Source organism: Lithobates pipiens, unplaced genomic scaffold (genome assembly GCF_037356315.1).
Source record: "Lithobates pipiens isolate NorthernLeopardFrog02 unplaced genomic scaffold, aLitPip1_a1.2 Scaffold_16, whole genome shotgun sequence".
NCBI lineage: Eukaryota > Metazoa > Chordata > Amphibia > Anura > Ranidae > Lithobates > Lithobates pipiens.
Window position 1 is genome coordinate 655,148,739 of NW_027507748.1, and position 17,546 is coordinate 655,166,284.

The 17,546-nt window shown below is 44.2% G+C and overlaps 1 protein-coding gene across 1 annotated transcript in view; it reads right to left on the bottom strand.

Annotated features, from left to right (window-relative positions):
* ARHGAP42 (Rho GTPase activating protein 42) overlaps window positions 1-17,546 on the bottom strand; it is a 531,185-nt gene that overhangs the window by 227,816 nt on the left and 285,823 nt on the right. The window contains exon 4 of the mRNA XM_077484403.1: window positions 2,036-2,107. Coding sequence (XP_077340529.1) covers window positions 2,036-2,107 — 72 coding nt within the window. The remainder of the gene's footprint in view (window positions 1-2,035; window positions 2,108-17,546) is intronic.

Here is a 17,546-nt window from a genome sequence, read left to right on the forward strand (position 1 = left end):
GACTTGGCCACACACAATCACACTAAACTCCGACGGATTCGAACGTGATGACGTACGACCCGACTCGAATAAGGAAGTTCATAGCCAGTAGCCAATAGCTGCCCTAGCGTCGGTTTTAGTCCGTCGGAGTAGCATACACACGAGCGGAGTTTTCGAAGGGGACCGGGTCCGGCGGAGTTCCTTCGGGAAAATTTGAAGCATGTTCCATATTCTAAAGTCCGTCAGACTTTGGTGAATCAAAAGTCCGTTGCAGCCCACACACGATCGGATAGTCTGACGGACTCGGTCCTTCGGACTTTGGATGTTGAAAAGTCCGCTCGTGTGTACGCGGCATAAGAGGCCAGCCACTTCCACCTGGTGGTTTTTATAAAGATTTGTTTTCTTTATGTTGTAGAAACACCATTATGCCATTTAATTTTTGCTCTTCACCCCTGATGAAAGTTCTGTGATACCAGCAACTACAAACACGTCGGGTGTAGGTTATAAGAAAATAGTATTTTTATTATTCATGTATGTGTATATTTGTAGATATGCCACAGAGACACCGTCATCGGCGGGGTCTCTCTGGTTTGATTTTGTATTTGCTTTGTAATTGTTAATAAAATATGTATATGTTTTAACTGCTGTGTGGTGTTGGTGGTCATTTAAAAATCCCACTCAAATAGGGGGACCTTTTTTCTTTCTGAAATTAAAAGTGTTTAGGTATGACCTCATATCAGTGTCGGCCGGTGGTTATTTTCTTTGTGTGTGGGGGGGGGGGGGGGGGCAGCAAACAGTAACACCACCTCCCCCCTGTCGGTCACCCGGCTGGCGGGTCTGGTGCACTAACTCACCTCATGAAATCAGCAAATCGGGCCCTCTTCCAGCGGCGGCGGCAGCTCTCCCTTAGTTTCCTCCCTCCTGGCTCTGGCTTCCGTTTCCTCCCAACTTCCCCTGCTCTCCACGGGTGATCAATCGGGAGTCTTCTCTTTTTGGCCAATCAGAAAATGGGTCTCAGACCTGCTTATGATTGGCGGGATTGAGGATCAGTGTTACAACAGCAAATATTCATTCTCTGTTGTAACACCTGGGTAGGCTCGTAACACAAAGCTCCGCGTCACGAGTCCACATTTTTTGAAGCCAATTAAAGCCTTTGGCTCTAATCAGGGGCTTCAAAAATATACCCCCGCTGTAACTAAGGTCCCCGACGCCCGGAAAGTGGCGGGACGCCGGAATAGGGGGTGGTAGTGACAGTCGTGGATAAATGAATGCTATGCTTAAATCTATCCATTAGTTATATAGGGGGTGGCTGGAGAGGGGGGGGTAGCACCTGGGCGCCCCAATGGATGGGCTGCTAGTGTCTCATATTATATGGTTTTGGTTAATCTGAAGGAAAATTGAATAAGCCAATTGTATAATGTATGCCCAGCCTTAGTTCAGGGGGTTTCCTCCATGTTAAAAAGGTTCAGATAGGCTGCTCTAGACACTTGTGGGTGAATCCAGCAGTAGAGTGAGAGGGTGAGGCTACTAAGAGCAGTCATATGATTCTTTGTAGCTCAGATCACATGCAGCTATCTCTTCTTTTCTTGGTTGTGGCGCTGTACAGTCCAGTTCTGCATACAAAGCAAACATTATTCTCCCTGCATAGATTGTTGGCCAACAGTATAATTTGTATAAATTATAGAGCACTGAACCATATGTATACATATTACAGTTTTGCCCAACAACCAAGGGGAAATTTACCGGTAAGTCATGTTAAAATCTGTACTAGAACAACTAGACAACTTTGTTCACATCAGTCAATCACACAAGGAACAATGTAAATGGCAGCAAATTATAGGGACCAATCACTAGGAATATGATATTGCTCTGACTACCGTTATGTGACAAAAAGGTGAAATCTGATTGGTTTCCACAGGTTATTTCCCATACAATGTCAACAATGCTTTCTGCACATTCGACTATAAGTCCATTGGTCAGGGTGGATAAGTTAAAACAAAATTTGAAGGAAACACACATCCATCTTGAAGGAAGAAGAGCGGAGCTAGCTACTTACTTTGGCTGCCCCAATTTGCTCCTTGCGAAACTTTTCAAGTGGTGATATCAAGACATCATTAGCATTCTGAATCTGAAAATAAAAAGCGCAGCAATTAAAAATATTTACTGGCAGTCTAAAAGGGATCTACAGGCAAATATAAAAGCTCACTTCAGTCCACTTGTTAGTTCATTCAAAAATCATTAAACTGTATGGGAACCCAAACACTGGACATCTCTTATTTTCCCCCTTTTTCCCCCTTTTGGTATTATTAATATACCATTTAAAGTGTTTCATTATATTTGATCCATAAGTGCCAACATTATCTGTTAATCCTGCAACAAATCCAGTAAACTTGTTCACTCTGCCTCTGCTACACTGAAATCCCAACCCTGCCCAGTGCTCTTCTGTGTACTTCCATATACCTCCTGTGTTATGTAGATAAGGAGAGGTCACGGTTTTCTATAGTCAGTCCAAATCAGAAGCATGTAGCCCAGGGGTGATAACACGGATTTTCCAGATATACAGAACAGTAAATGATCATTGTCATTCTAGGACAGCAAACATGATAACCAGGTAAAAATAAAGATGAAGAAATGCTTGAATCCATGATCTACATCAGGAGTGTCAAATTCAATTTCATTGGGGGCCCCATCAGCAATATGGTTGCCCTCAAAGGGCCAGTTGTAGCTGGGGTGCGTTATGTACAGAGTAAGAAAAAATTGTTTTTTTGTGCGTTGCGCTGCTGGATTATATATGTCCTGGATGGGGGGAGTGAGGAAGGAAAAAAGAGGGGTTTTTTTATGGGGGAGGGGAAAAAGGTTTGGGGGAAAAAAAACGCTGAAGTTGATAAATTGGTGTGGCGGATTTAGGGATGTCAAGTCTGCTTATCACAGAGTTTTGCAATCCTTGCTGTGTATGTCAGTAAATGCAGCAGAAGTAATGGATAGCTGGCAGGATCACAAATTATAGTCCACAGTTACTGGTTGTGGAAAATAGTCATAGAAAGGGGATGATTTCTTTAGCACAGGCAGGTAGGCAGCATGTTCAAGGATAGAAGGTACCTTGTAAAAGACATATAAACAGAAGAAAAAACAGCGCCAATCTAAGTGCAGTATTGTTGAATCAAAGACATTTAATTTGTGAAGTTATGCACTCACACACTACCAGAAGGTTTCAGGCACATCATGTATCTAGAGGGCATCGCAGGGCTCTCGAGGAGAAGCGGTAACTCGTTCGGCTGTATCTCTCGTCCGGTGGCGCCGGTGGTTCCCAGCGTCGCACGGCTTGGTGTAACAGCGTCAGGGAGGTCCGTTTGTCCGTTCGTTGTTATGTTGAGGGGCGCACTGCGATGACGTTTCGTTGTGGTTTAAACCACAACGAAACGTCATCGCAGTGCGCCCCTCAACATAACAACGAACGGACAAACGGACCTCCCTGACGCTGTTACACCAAGCCGTGCGACGCTGGGAACCACCGGCGCCACCGGACGAGAGATACAGCCGAACGAGTTACCGCTTCTCCTCGAGAGCCCTGCGATGCCCTCTAGATACATGATGTGCCTGAAACCTTCTGGTAGAGTGTGAGTGCATAACTTCACAAATTAAATGTCTTTGATTCAACAATACTGCACTTAGATTGGCGCTGTTTTTTCTTCTGTTTGTTATGTACAGAGTGCAGGGTTCAGGATTGCATTACATACAGCATTCAGAGTTCAGGATTACACTACGTAGAGAGTGCAGTGTTCAAGAGCGCGTTATGTACAGGGGTGCGCTATATAGAGAGTGCAGTTCCAGGGGTGTCCTATACACGGAGCATATAGTTCGGGGGTGCACTACGTACAGAGTGCAGGATTTATGGGTGCACTATGTACAGAGTGCAGGGTTCAGAAGTCCGTTAAGTACAGAGTTCAGAATTCAGGGGTGTGCTGTGTACAGAGTGCCAGGTTTAGGGGTGCACTACGTACAGAGTGCAGAGTTCAGAAGTACGTTACGTACAGAGTGCAGAGTTCAGAGGTGTGCTGTGTACATAGTGCAGGGTTTAGGAATGCACTCGCAAAGTGTGCAACCCCAAACACCAACCCCCAAAGCTTATTCGCATCTCTCTCTCCTACCTGACCCAACTCTAGTACCTCCCTGTGAAGGTGTCTCTACTACCCGTGTATTCGGCTCTAGTACCTCCCTGTGTAGGCGGCTTTGCCTTACCTTGCACAGAGATCATTCTCTCTCTGAGATTGTGGAGATCTGTCCCTGCCCTGTGCATGTGCAGGGATCTGTTAGATCTGAGAGCCGTTGAGAGCAAAGCTGTCCATTGTAAACACAAAAGGCTTCTGTGTTTACAAGTGACAGCGATGAGTAGGAGCAATGGGTGAGGGCTGGAGGTGGCGGAATGGAGTTCTGCCACTTTTCAGCTGCAAAACTGGCTGTGAGGCCTGGTGGACTGGTTTTGGCCCATGGGCCTTGTGTTTGACAGATGTGCTCTACAACATTACACACAAAAGTTTAGCTGACTGAAAGAAAGCAAGACACTAAGTCAACTGCAGAACCGAGGCCTCTGAACAGCATCACAAGAGTGGTTGAACAGCATTGCAAATATCCCAGTAGATGCATCTATATATGCATTCAATCCAGCTGTTTGATGTTCCACTTTAAATTATTCATATTCACTACCTAACCATACTGATTAAATTGTGATTGCGATTCACGATTGATTTAATTTGCTTACTTTTCTTCACTTCTCCTTTTATCCATAATTTCTTTATGTATATTATAAATTACTATTTTTGCCTACGAATTCTCCTTTGGGACTAGGATGCAGCAGGGGTGTATCCTTTGCCTACATACTCTGTACTATAAGGTGTTCCTTTTTCTCGTCTCAAAAAGTGGGGAGATTTAATGACATTTACTGTAAATGAATATATCGGGCTGAGCGCTAAAGCACAAAATAAGTTACATAATGAATCCAATTTGCAGGAAAACAACTTCTCTTTGCTGTGGTATTCCCTTCAGATTGCTCTCTGTATAAAAGGCTCAATATATTTTAACTTATTTTACGCCATGTCAAACCCTCTGCGCCTTGGACTGCCTGTATCACAAATCTCACTCGGCATATAAGTGGCGCTCATAATTTCTATACAAAGTATTGATTGAAAATATGGATTTTTCTCCCCCTTACATGATAAATATACAGCTGAGATGACAGATTTGTGGCAGGGCCTCATAGTGAAATAAAAATTGTACACTTTCTGGTGAAAAGCACGTGAACAAAAAATGTCAATGTTACGTGCCGCATTCCTCTGAAAAAGGCATTTCCTGCCTTTGCTGACTATTCCACACATAAAAGGCCCGAAGCGCTAAATGTAGTATTTATGAACTTAGGGCATTGACCTTTGTTTCAACATAAACTAAAATAGATACAGCTGACCTCCATGGGAAATCTGGGGAAATTTGTCAGAGAGGACAACGACTGCAAATAAGGAATAGGAAGGTTCACTGCCAACTGTACCCAAATTCCAGGGACAGACCAGGAATGGAAAAAGTAGTTTCAATAATAAATATCATTTATGGTTACTAGGTTTTTTTTTTTTTTTTAAATGCTTTCTGTTCCCTTTATGTTACTGTATTATGCTGGCCATAAACAACTTAAACTTTGGCCAATTCCTGCTGAATCAGCAAAACTTCAAGCCGTGGGTGGCCCTGCAAGCACGACCCAGCTTAACAAAAGTTGATTTAGGAATCTACTAAGCCAGGTTGAAAATTATCGGTTGAATATTGACTACATCAGTGCCACTGTATTGGGCAGGGGCTAGTGAAGCAACTGCTGAGATTCCTTCATTCGCACTGTTTAGCACGGATAGGGAAGTTCTGTATCTTACTTAGCTTTCTTCGATCTTCCTGCCTAAGGTGACACTTACCTCTGAATTAAAAAGAAATTCAAGTATGTGTTCTTAAAGCGGAATTCCACCCCCCGCCCCTCCAAAAATTAAAAGCCAGCAGCTATTTGTAGCTGCTGACTTTTACTATTAGGACACTTACCTGTCCAGCCATCCAGCGGTGTCCTCACCTGAGCCGATTCTTGAATCGGCTCTCAGGTGCTGTGGCCAAGATATTGGCCACCTATTATAAATGACTTTCTATGCTACTGTCCCCTCTCATGGTGGAAGCCTTCAATTCCCTTCTCAGAGGTCACTCTTTCCGTTCAGAATCCCTCTTAGCCTCCATTTCAATGATTCCAAAACCGAACACAGATGACACATCTTGCTCTAACTACAGACCGATACCTATACTCAACACAGATATAAAACTATTGGCTAGATTCTCTCTACCTGACTCAACCCTATTATAAGTACCTTAATCCACAGAGACCAAACTGAGTTTATACCCTCTAGACAAGTAGGAGACAATATACGACGAGCTGCACTTTTGGCTCATACAGCACAAGCCTGCAGAATCCCTACCTGTTTCCTTTCATTAGACATAAGAAAGGCATTTGACTCATTATCTTGGTCCTATCTAAATTCAATCCTCATCCGATAGGGATTTGGTGCACACTTCCTGAAAAGGATTGTCACCCTATAGCAACATCCAAAAGCATATATATCCTATTCGGGATACTGTTCTGACACCTTTACCATTGAAAGAGGAACATGTCAGGGATATCCCTTATCCCCACTTCTTTTTACCCTATCAATTGAACCCCTAGCCCAACTTATCCGATCCAATACAAATATCAGAGGTCTTGAGCTCAGAGGCCACCATCATAATATATGTCTGTTTGCAGATGATGTCCTCATATTTCTTATTTCACCCCTAATATCTGCACAGACTCTTATTGACATCCTCACAGAATTTGGACACATATCAAGCCTCATAATTAATCCTCATAAATCCAAAGTCCTTAACATATCACTATAATCTGATCTTCAAACTCGACTACATGACTTTCTCCCGTTTACATGGTCAACGACTCATATTAAATATCTAGGTATTAATTTTACAGCTAACCCTACAGATCTCTATGCGTCTAACTATCTTCCAATATTAACACAACTCACCAAACTACTAACAACGTGGTCGTCCCTGCCTCTAGCATGGATGGGCCGAATAACAGTTATAAAAATGTCCATCCTTCCTAAGATCCTTTATCTTTTTAGAGTACTTCCCATAATGGTCCCTTCAAACTTTCTACGTATTCTACAATGCAAAACTATCCAATTCATTTGGGACAAACTTAGACTGTTTTGTCCTTTTTTCAATGCTCACTGTTACTAATGATGAAAACACAACTATTGATAGATATAACAGACGATATTGTTTCATTATACAATATTAAATAATTTAGTTAGACTTATACTTTTAATTTAAGAAGCTTAACTGCATATTCTTATTTTTAGGCCCCTTTCACACTGGGGCGGTGCAGGCGTCGGCGGTAAAGCGCTGCTATTTTTAGCGGCGCTTTACCGTCGTTTTAGAGGCGGTCTGCGGGCGCTAGCGGGGTGGTTTTAACCCCCGCTAGCGGCCGAAAAAGGGTTAAAACTGCCCGCAAAGCGCCGCTGCAGTGGTGCTTTGCCGGCGGTATTGCCGCGCTGTCCCATTGATTTCAATGGGTAGGAGCGGTTTAGGAGTGGTGAATACACCGATCCTTCACTGCTCCAAAGATGCGGCTAGCAGGACTTTTTTCACTGTCCTGCCAGCGCACCGCTCCAGTGTGAAAGCCCTCCGGCTTTCACACTGGAGTGAAAGGGGCCGTTTTTTTTTCAGGCGCTACACAGGCGCTATTTTTAGCGCTGTAACACATGAAAACCGCCCCAGTGTGAAAGGGGTCTTATTGTATTAATAAATGTGTTCTTAAAGCATAAATGTATTGTAGCTGTGTAAAACACAAAATATTTGAAAATAAAATAAACTTAACTAAACTTTATCTTCAACTCAGCAAGCAAAAAATATAATTAGGTGTCTCTCTTCAGTGGCTAGCAGTCACCCAACCCAGAATTAGCAGCTTTGGACTGAATCTCTTTATCCTATTTCACTCTATAAATGGTTATCGTGAATCTTAACAAGATGCAGACTTATGTGTCCAGGGCAGAGCAAGGACACTTGTAACAAATGTCCAATTAAAATCTCAATGAATGGAGTGATGAAAATAACTTTAATTACTGCTATTTGATTTTATCAAGCCAAGTGTGGTTCAGTGCGTTCCGAAATCCTTACAAGGTAGTGAAACTCTTTTAAACAAACATGAACGTCCTAGTGAAGACACCAAGTCCTTAAAACATCCCATAAACATTGACACAAAGGTCTTCTGTCAAGGAAGGACGTTTCTGTAAAGAAGATCTCCAGTCTAAACAGAACTCATATACTGTTACTAATAGCAGACCTGTTTAGCTGCCTTAACATTACTTAGTAACAAGAAGTAAGGGCTCCTACGATAGAAAACTGGCTGATCTACCAAAGCAGAATAATGTGATATTTATGTGCTTTAAAGGGAATATAATCTGGTTTTATATATATAATATTATATATATATATATATATATATATATAATACACACACACACACACTGTATATTTTATTATAATCAGGACTAAATATTTTTTTTGAAGGTAAATATCAAATATTGCATATTATTATGTTGCATTCTCTTTGTGATCCAGCAAATAAATCTTTGGGATAATCTTTGCATATGCATAGCTCCCAACTGTCCCTGATTTTGAAGGTCTGTCTCTCATTCAGAACAAAGTCTCTCTGTCCCTCTTTCCTCCTCATTTGTCCCTCATTTTAGTCTGATCTATATAGTTTTATCAAAAGTTGTTTTACTGTGCTAAACCTTTCAACCAATTTCTACATTTCTACATTCATAAATTCTAAAAGCCAATATGAAGGAATAGTAGGGGTAAAAAAGTACTTGTGGGTTTAACCAATCATTTTTTTTGGACAGTTTTCCTTTAAGGGGGCATGGCAGGGGGTGTTACGTTTGCTAATAGGTGACCCTCATTCCCATCTCAGAAAGTTTGGAGGTATGCATACAGTATGTATCTTTTCACTATCTTTAAAAAAAGGTCTACTGCTTACTGCTTTTGGTAGTCGGCTTTGGTAGTCCAGACAGATAATAAAAAAAGAAACCAAGTGAGCTGTTCATTTGTGCACAATTTGTCTCACGCGTGATCACCTTAAAGTGGAAGAAGAACAACCTAACAATTCATAAAAAATGTTCCTTTCCTACTCTTACCTACCCTGCCTAACCTGTATAAAACAAATCTGTATAATTACCTCTTTTTATTCTGGTTCGGTCACATGATCCTGCTCTGGCTCCCCTGTGTCAGGGAGCGCCTGTAGGCAGGTTCTTTGTTGTTGCAGTGGTTAGCTAGTGGCTGGCCCAGGCTAAAGGGGGGGGGGGGGGGGGGTTAAGTGTGTTTGCTCAGTTCCCAGGCCTTTTGGATTCAGCCTACTCACCAGTGATATAAATATGGGAGGAGGCTGGGTTTAGGGCCTTTTGCCCTCTCTTGACCTATGCTGGGAAGGAGGACTGCTGCAGTCCGTCAGGGGGATCCGGAGATCAACCAGCACCTGGAGAATACCAACATGGACTACTACCTTGAAAAGGTATGCCTGGGCAGTCATTCAGTTGTATTTAGGGTTAGGAAATGGACTCTGTTCGTATTGAACTGTATCACTAAAATAATTTTTAGGTAAAATTGCATCAACTGTTCTGAGCCTGGTCTGAATTTACTCAAAGGGGTGCATGTTGGTTCTGGCATATCAAAAAAAAAGCACAAAGGGTTATAAAGCTCATTTACTGCAAAAGGGTTAACTCCGCAAAACAACGAGGAGGAATGTAGTTAATATGAGTAACCTAGTACAAGTCACAAGGCATCTAGTCGTTAGGCGTGTTACCTTGGAAAGGTGACAGGTCCTCCAGTAGCGAGGGGGTTGATATTTCCAATAGCAACCAGAACTGAACCCGCATTACGGAGATCCATGGCCTGGTCACAGGGTACGGAAGTTGAGGAGTGCACGTATGAGGTCTGCTCTATGTGCACGGAGGGGCCCCATTCTGTTACTGAGAATGAGGTAACAGAGGTACATTGGACTGGTGAAGAGGAAGCAAGCTCACCACGTCCCTCTTAATACAAGGTACAAGATACAAGTGTGTAGTGACATGGGACAGCTTTTTCAAAGGAACTCTGTATGTTTACTACTGCACACAGTGAAGGCTCATCTCCAAGTCAGGAAACTGCCTTGATGTTAGAATTTTCACATGGCCTCAGTCTCCGCCCAGTCCAGGGAATTGATGAGCATTCAAAACGTACCCCCATGTACACAAAGCTGCTGCAGGGGAGAGGAGGGAGTGCCGACAACTGCTGGACCATGGGAACCTATGGGTGACGTCATGGCTCCTGGAATTTTCAGCTGTTGTTGAGAGCTCATTTGCATAGGGGAGATGGAGCTGCAGAATCACATGAGTGGACTGGAGGGGATTAAAAAGAGGTAAGTACTAGATCTTTATTTATACAGGTTAGGCAGGATAGGTGGGGAAGGGGGGCATTTTTAAGAATAGGTAGGCTTTTCTTTCACTTTAATTTGTATAATATGTTTACTTCCTGATCATCAGCTTCATCTAGTGGCCATTTTCTTCATTGAGGTATTTCAGTAAAATACCGCATTATGGCCACTAGATGGAGCTGATGATCAAAGGAAGTAAACATATTGTGCAAATTATGTCGATTAGTTATGACAGCTGTGTGATACCCTGTTTCCCCTAAAATAAGACCTAGCGTGAGTGTCGGTGATGGCTGCAATATAAGCCCTACCCCCAAAATAAGCCCCACCCTCTTTCCCCCGAAAATAAGCCCTACCCTGAGAATAAGACATAGAAGGACTTTAACCAGGGATTATTTGGCGGGTAGGGCTTATATTGCAGCCATCGTCGACAATCACGCTAGGTCTTATTTTAGGGGAAACAGGGTAGCTTAAAGGATATCTAAAGGTTTGTTTCCCACATTATTGGATTTGATTGACAGCAGCAGGAGTCAATGGCTGTGCTGCTATCAATCTGTCCAATCAGGACCCGAGATGCTGGCTGGAGTTGGTATGCTCATCCCCTTCGCTGAAAAGACCAGGGGACCGGGGTTGGGTAAGTAAAGAAGAGGCTCTGGGGGGGCAGCTGCATCACAGGAGGTTTTTCACCTTAATGCATGGAATGTGTTACGGTGAAAAACCCTGAGAGTTTACAACCCCTTTAAGAGCCTTTTGGCCTCTCTTGACCGCATATGCTGAGAAGGAAGGCCGCTGTGCCTTGCAGTCCGTCAGAGGGATCCAGAGATCAACCAGCACCTGGAGAATACCAACATGGACCTTGCAGAGGTATGCCTGGGCTCTAATTCATGCAGGTAGGTGTTCATTACAAATCAGTGAGGCATATTTATAAAGCAGTAAAAGTAGCATTCACTAAATCACGCACCCGGAAGATACACGTGCAGTAACTGTTTGGCAAATGTCACATTTGCCGCATTATAAATATACCCCAAGTGTACTTTTAATATTAGCCTCTTGCAATCTCCTGTACAGCAGAGGGAGAAGCAGCGAAGGGAGTTGTGCTGCAGTGCTCATGTGCTAACAAGGAATTGGCTGCCAGAAGAGAGCAGATTGATAGAGGGATGAACTCATCAGTCTGCTGTTTCTCCATCACTTCCCAATCAAGCTGGAAAAATGATGCAAAGCGCTAAACTCAAAAGCAAGAGTCTTAATATGTATATTCCAATAACATGTCCACAACCAACATGTTTCAGGAGGGTCCTAGGAAAGCCTTATGGCTAAAATAAACACAACAATGTAGAAAAATTTAATAAATAAGTAAATATAAATGTAAATATAAAGTATTTACCCTGCCAGCATAAGCCCAGTCATGACTGGTCCTCTTTAAGCATGCCAGCCCTGCATCCCTTTAAGGACATGACCTTCTTGTAATAAACTGGTAAGATCACCAGAGAACAAGGTGTCCCAGGCGTTTACGTCCTCTACAAATCAAACCTGTCACATCAGAAAATATCTCTGCTCTCTGGAACATGGTAATCCTTGCCATGCTTCACAATAAATATGTTTTTATATCCTCACAAATATTGTCAGATCCTGGATTTGACATTAATAAAAAAAAAAGTCAGACCTACCTATACACAACAAACCAGCTTCATGTCTGATGTTTTAAACCAGCAAAGGTCAATATGTGGGGATAGAAAGCCGAGGAGGAGAAGTGTACCAACCACAGCTGAGTAGGTATAGGTCACCAACACTTATTTCCATATGTCAGACACAAAGAATAGACTCATCAGAATGAGGAGACGCTTGAGACTGCATAGGCAGTGCATTGTAGACATTGACATTTTACCAATTCTGCCCAAAATCTTAGATCTCTTAAGCAGAAATATTAGTTTTAACAGGCAGAAAAGGTAAATGAACTAAGAGCACATGCCCATCAAAACAAACAAAAAAAAAATATTAGTAATACAAAAGTAGATCTAACCCTGCCAGGATGAAATGAAAGGCTTGAGTAAACAGGCGTTCCCGTCAAACAATGGCTTTTGCATTCAACCACAACAGCAGTGTAAGGTAGGGCACAGAACTGCCTGGTGTAGTTCCCCAAAGTGGCCAGTAGATGTCACCATAGTTAAGGTGGGGAACCCTGTAGTGATAAGTAGGCAGTGTAGGTTCCTAGGTAGCTGCTAGAGGTCCCCAAAGTAGTGAGTGGGGTGTACCATTGCTAGAGTGTTAGTGCTAGCTGTACCAGTATGGTGAATCTGCATACACAGCCTGGCAGGAGTCCACCTGGAGTCTGCTGGTCACGGAAAGCTGTGCAAGGGCCAAGGCATGCAAAAGATGCAATCTTCTGAGGATCTTCCTCTTAGCCCCTGTACACACGGTCGGAGATTTCGACAACCAAATCCGTCGGATTTTGTCCGAAACTGTTGCATACACACAGTCGGACTAAGTTGTCGAAAAATCCAATCTTTCAGAACGTGATGACGTAATTTCGTTTTGATGGGACTACATTCAGGCTAGTAGCCAATAGCTTTGATGTAGGAATTTGATCTGAGCATGCGTGGCACTTGGTCCGATCAAAATTCTCTACACATGATCGGAGTATGTCCGATCGAACCAGTTGGTCGGGAAATATTTCCAACAAGTTGGAAATTTGGGTCCGACAGATATTCCGACGGAAACATTCCGATGCATACCACACACAGTTGGATTATCCGACAACACGGTCCGATAGGACACATTCCGACGGATTCTCCGATCGTGTGTACAAGGCTTTAGAGGAAGCAATGAAGGAGAGGTGTAGGACTAAAAGCACTACTCACATCCCTTTGGAGTGGGATGTAGGACTCCCAAAAGGTATGGGCTGCTCCTCAACTCCACTGAGATAACCGAAAAGTGTGTGAATATGTAAATCAAATGTTCCAGTAAAAGTTAAAAGGTTGTTGTTGTGTGGCCTACTCCTTCTCTTAACCTCATTATGGGAAACATCTTCTGAAAATTAAACTTGTGAGGCTGCTATTAGGGGTTCATTGCCATGAGGCCTGAGGAAGGTCTGGAATGGGCTACTGGATTGTGCTGGTTAGGCGTACCGGAGTTCGTCATCATTTTGCAGGCACACACAAATGTAAAGCTTGACATGTTTGGTATCTGTTTACTCGGTACCACCTCATCTTTTATATTTTACCATGGATTGGGTAATACATTGAATTTGCATACTCTAAAATTACCCTTTTTTTTCTCAATGTGGCAGTTGATACCATTTTATTCTATACGACATCTGATTTCAGAAAATGTATAATGTTTTGGGCGTTCAACTAAATTGTTTTTTAAAACGTGTGCAAAAAAATGCAAAAAAATTGCTGCAAAAGGTTTAAAGGTCCATTATCATTCGGCACCAAGGAGATAACTTTTTTGGTAGAAACCTCAGTAGCTACATTAGTAAATTATGTAAAATAGAAAATACGGTTTCTATGAATCTCCATTTCAGACATTATATGTAATAAAAAGGATTAAAAACATAAAATAAGCTAAATAAAATAAAAAGTGTATATGAATTAGATCCAAAAGACAGACAGCCATAAAAAATAGAAGGACTGTGCAATTTGGCTACTAATGGAAGATAGTTGAACATTATGAAAACAGTAAGTTGAGTCCTTCCCACCCGATTGGGTTAAAACACAAAGTCTGCCGGGTTTAAACCAACCAGGAGACAAAAATACAACCAGCTGACTTTACTATGACTGTTACCATATGATCTTCCAGCCTGGGGCATGCTGTTTTAGCCACTGAACAAGTGCAATGTACGGCCCCTTCCAGGCACGTTTATTACGACGGCATTAGGATGACAGCTACTTAAATAGTCAAAGTTTTCATAGTAGATTAAACTATTTAATAAGCCGATGCCTCTCGCCCGTTGCTGTTGTGCTGTTTTCTCGGTCTTGCACTGCATTATATTTCCTGTCACTGGGCTTTTGATATTTCAAGTGGTTCTAATAAACTGCCACCAGGGATTTCTCATAAATCATTCACAGATCATTACTAAGAATGCTTTTATATGGCAGGAAGAATATTTTCCAGGCCGTTTCCTTCTCTTGTGAAACCTTAAATACTTCATTGAATTCTTTTTCCACAGACACTTAATTGCCGGCTATGTAGACTCGTCAAGGCAGTGTGAAATAGCTGTCGAGCTTATTAATGGCAGTTTGTGCCACTTTGTAGATATTAGATAACATGACATTTAATGGAAGCATAAAGCCAAAGCATGGATTACGCACAACCGGATAAATAGGTTTTTCTATCTGCTTTAAAAGTGCCATCGCTTTAATGTTGGACTTTATGTACTCGTGTTGTGTGTTATAGTGTTTATACACAAGTAACAATGGTTCCTTTGTTTAAAGGGTTCTTCACTCTTGTTTTACAAGGACAGTTATTAGAAAGAGGGAATTTAGTTAATCCCCTCCCGTCCCCTCCTGATGGTCCTTTAAAGCAGAACTAAACTCTCTCAGTCAGTATGAACTATTTTTAATCCTTCTACTGCTAGCATTTGTAAATTGATAAGAAGGTATATGTCAGGAATCCGTCCGTCCCATTCGACCGGCTCTCCGTGCGCGCACACGCGTTCGTGTTGCGGGTCGTCGTAGGCACGAGCGCCTTCCGACGCGCGCGGGTGCACGACGATCGTATGTACGCGCAGCGCACGCACGCACGAGCGTACGTTAGCTCGATCGGCGCCAGTGACCCTTTTTAAGGGCACAGTTGTTGTGGTTCTGTGCTGTCTCGTCTGCAGCTAGTGCCTGAAGTTACCTGATACCTGCCTGCTACTCATCTGATACCCGACCCGGCTCCGTTTGACCTTGCTGACCTCTCCTGCTCCGACCCCGGCTTGTTTGACCCTTCTTGGACTGTTTTCCTGTTGCCAGACCTCCTGCTTGTACCTGACACCTCTGCTTGATTCCTGCCTGTTCCTGAGTCGGCTACCTCCTCGTCCAGCGGACCTCCTCCATCCAGGATCCACAGTCAGCAGCCTTCTCCTTGTTTCTTCCATACTACTGGGAGTTCCTGCTCCAAGGATCCTCATCTACCCAGCACCGGTTGCTGCACCCGGCCGGACTCTTCTACCCCGCTGCGCTCCTGTCTCCCTGTCCCCATTCCAGAGAGACCGGAACCAGAGCCGTAGGAGAGGTCCCCTTCCACCAAGTCAGACTCAATACTAGACGTTCCTAACAGTACGAGACAGCCATGTCTGAGTCTGCGGAAGGGACCTCCGCCATGAAGGAGATTTGCTCCCACCTTGCGGCCCTCACCCAGGCCGTGAAATCCCTTCAAGATGGCTACTCCAGGTTGGAGGAACGTGTCCAGCACCTCTCTACTCCGGGATCATCTGACGCCATACCTCAGCCTCCTCCTGTCCAGCCAGCTGCACATTCAACAGTCATGATGCTCCCACCTGAGCCTAGGGTTCCCACTCCTGAGAGATTTTCTGGGGACCGCTCCAAGTTCCGGGCTTTTCGCAACGCTTGCCAGCTTTACTTTGCCCTCCAGCCCAGGACTTTCTCTCTGGAGGCCACCAAGGTGGGGTTTGTCATTTCTCTCCTGCAAGGAGAGCCTCAGTCCTGGGCCCACCATCTCTTGGAGAATGACAGCCCCCTTACACAGACTCTCGCCACCTTCTTCGAGGGGATGGCGCAACTTTACGATGACCCCCAACGGGCTACCACCGCAGAGTCTGCATTAACTGCGCTCCAGCAAGGCCGCAGGACGGCTGAGGACTACGTCTCTGACTTTAGACGTTGGAGCGCAGATACCCTGTGGAATGAGGCGGCCCTTAGACACCAATTCCGTATGGGCCTGTCTGAAAGCCTCAAGGATGAGTTAGCTCGTGTCTCCACTCCTGACGCTTTGGAGGACTTAATTGCTCTGGCCATCCAAATAGACCGCAGACTTCGCGAGCGTAGGGCCGAACGCTCTTCCCAACCACTGAGACCTGCCTGGATGACGGCTAGGACCTCGTCTCCTACACCTTTCTTCTCTCCGCCTCCTCAAAGAGGACCAACCAGTGTGCCTCCTGCTCCTGAGGAACCGATGCAACTTGGACTACTCCGACCCTCTCTGCTTCCTGAAGAGCGAGCCCGCCGCCGTCAAATGAACTTGTGTCTATACTGTGGCGGCCCCGGACACTATGTGGCCAACTGTCCTGTAAAGCCACGTAAGTGCCTCTCACCTGTGTCTCACAGTTCCTTTAACCCACCTTCCAACCCTCTCCATGTTGTCCTTCTGCTCTCGTTTCAGCTGCCGGGAAGAACCATACACGTTAATGCCATTCTCGACTCCGGAGCCTGCGGCTGCTTCATCGACTCCGCCTTCACCGACCTGCATTCGATTCCACTACAGAAAAAGACTCATGGACTTGCTATCTTTTTGGCCGATGGTTCTCAGATTAAGTCCGGCCGAGTCACCCAGGAGACCCTTCCACTATCCGCCTCTACTCCCTGCCAACATTCTGAACTATTAACCCTGGATGTCATCTCATCCCCACTTTTCCCTGTGATTCTGGGCATCCCGTGGCTGCAGGCCCACAATCCCTCCATTGACTGGACTACAAGGGAGGTGAAGTTCCTCTCCCCTTACTGCCGGGACCACTGCTTGCCTGGGGCTTCCATACACTCCAGAACACTCCTCTGCCTAGACCCAGACTTGGACTTATGCCAATCTGTCCCCGAACCTTACCATGAGTTTCTGGACGTTTTCAGTAAACGGGGGGCTGACTCCTTACCCCCACATCGTCCCTATGACTGCCCCATTGAGCTCCTTCCTGGGGCTGAGATCCCGTTTGGACGTGTTTACCCTTTATCCGAAAAGGAACAAGAGGCCCTGAAGGCTTACATTTCCGAGAATCTCCAAAAGGGGTTCATTCGTCATTCCACATCCCCTGCCGGGGCTGGAATATTCTTTGTTACCAAAAAAGATCAATCTCTTCGACCCTGTGTGGACTATCGGG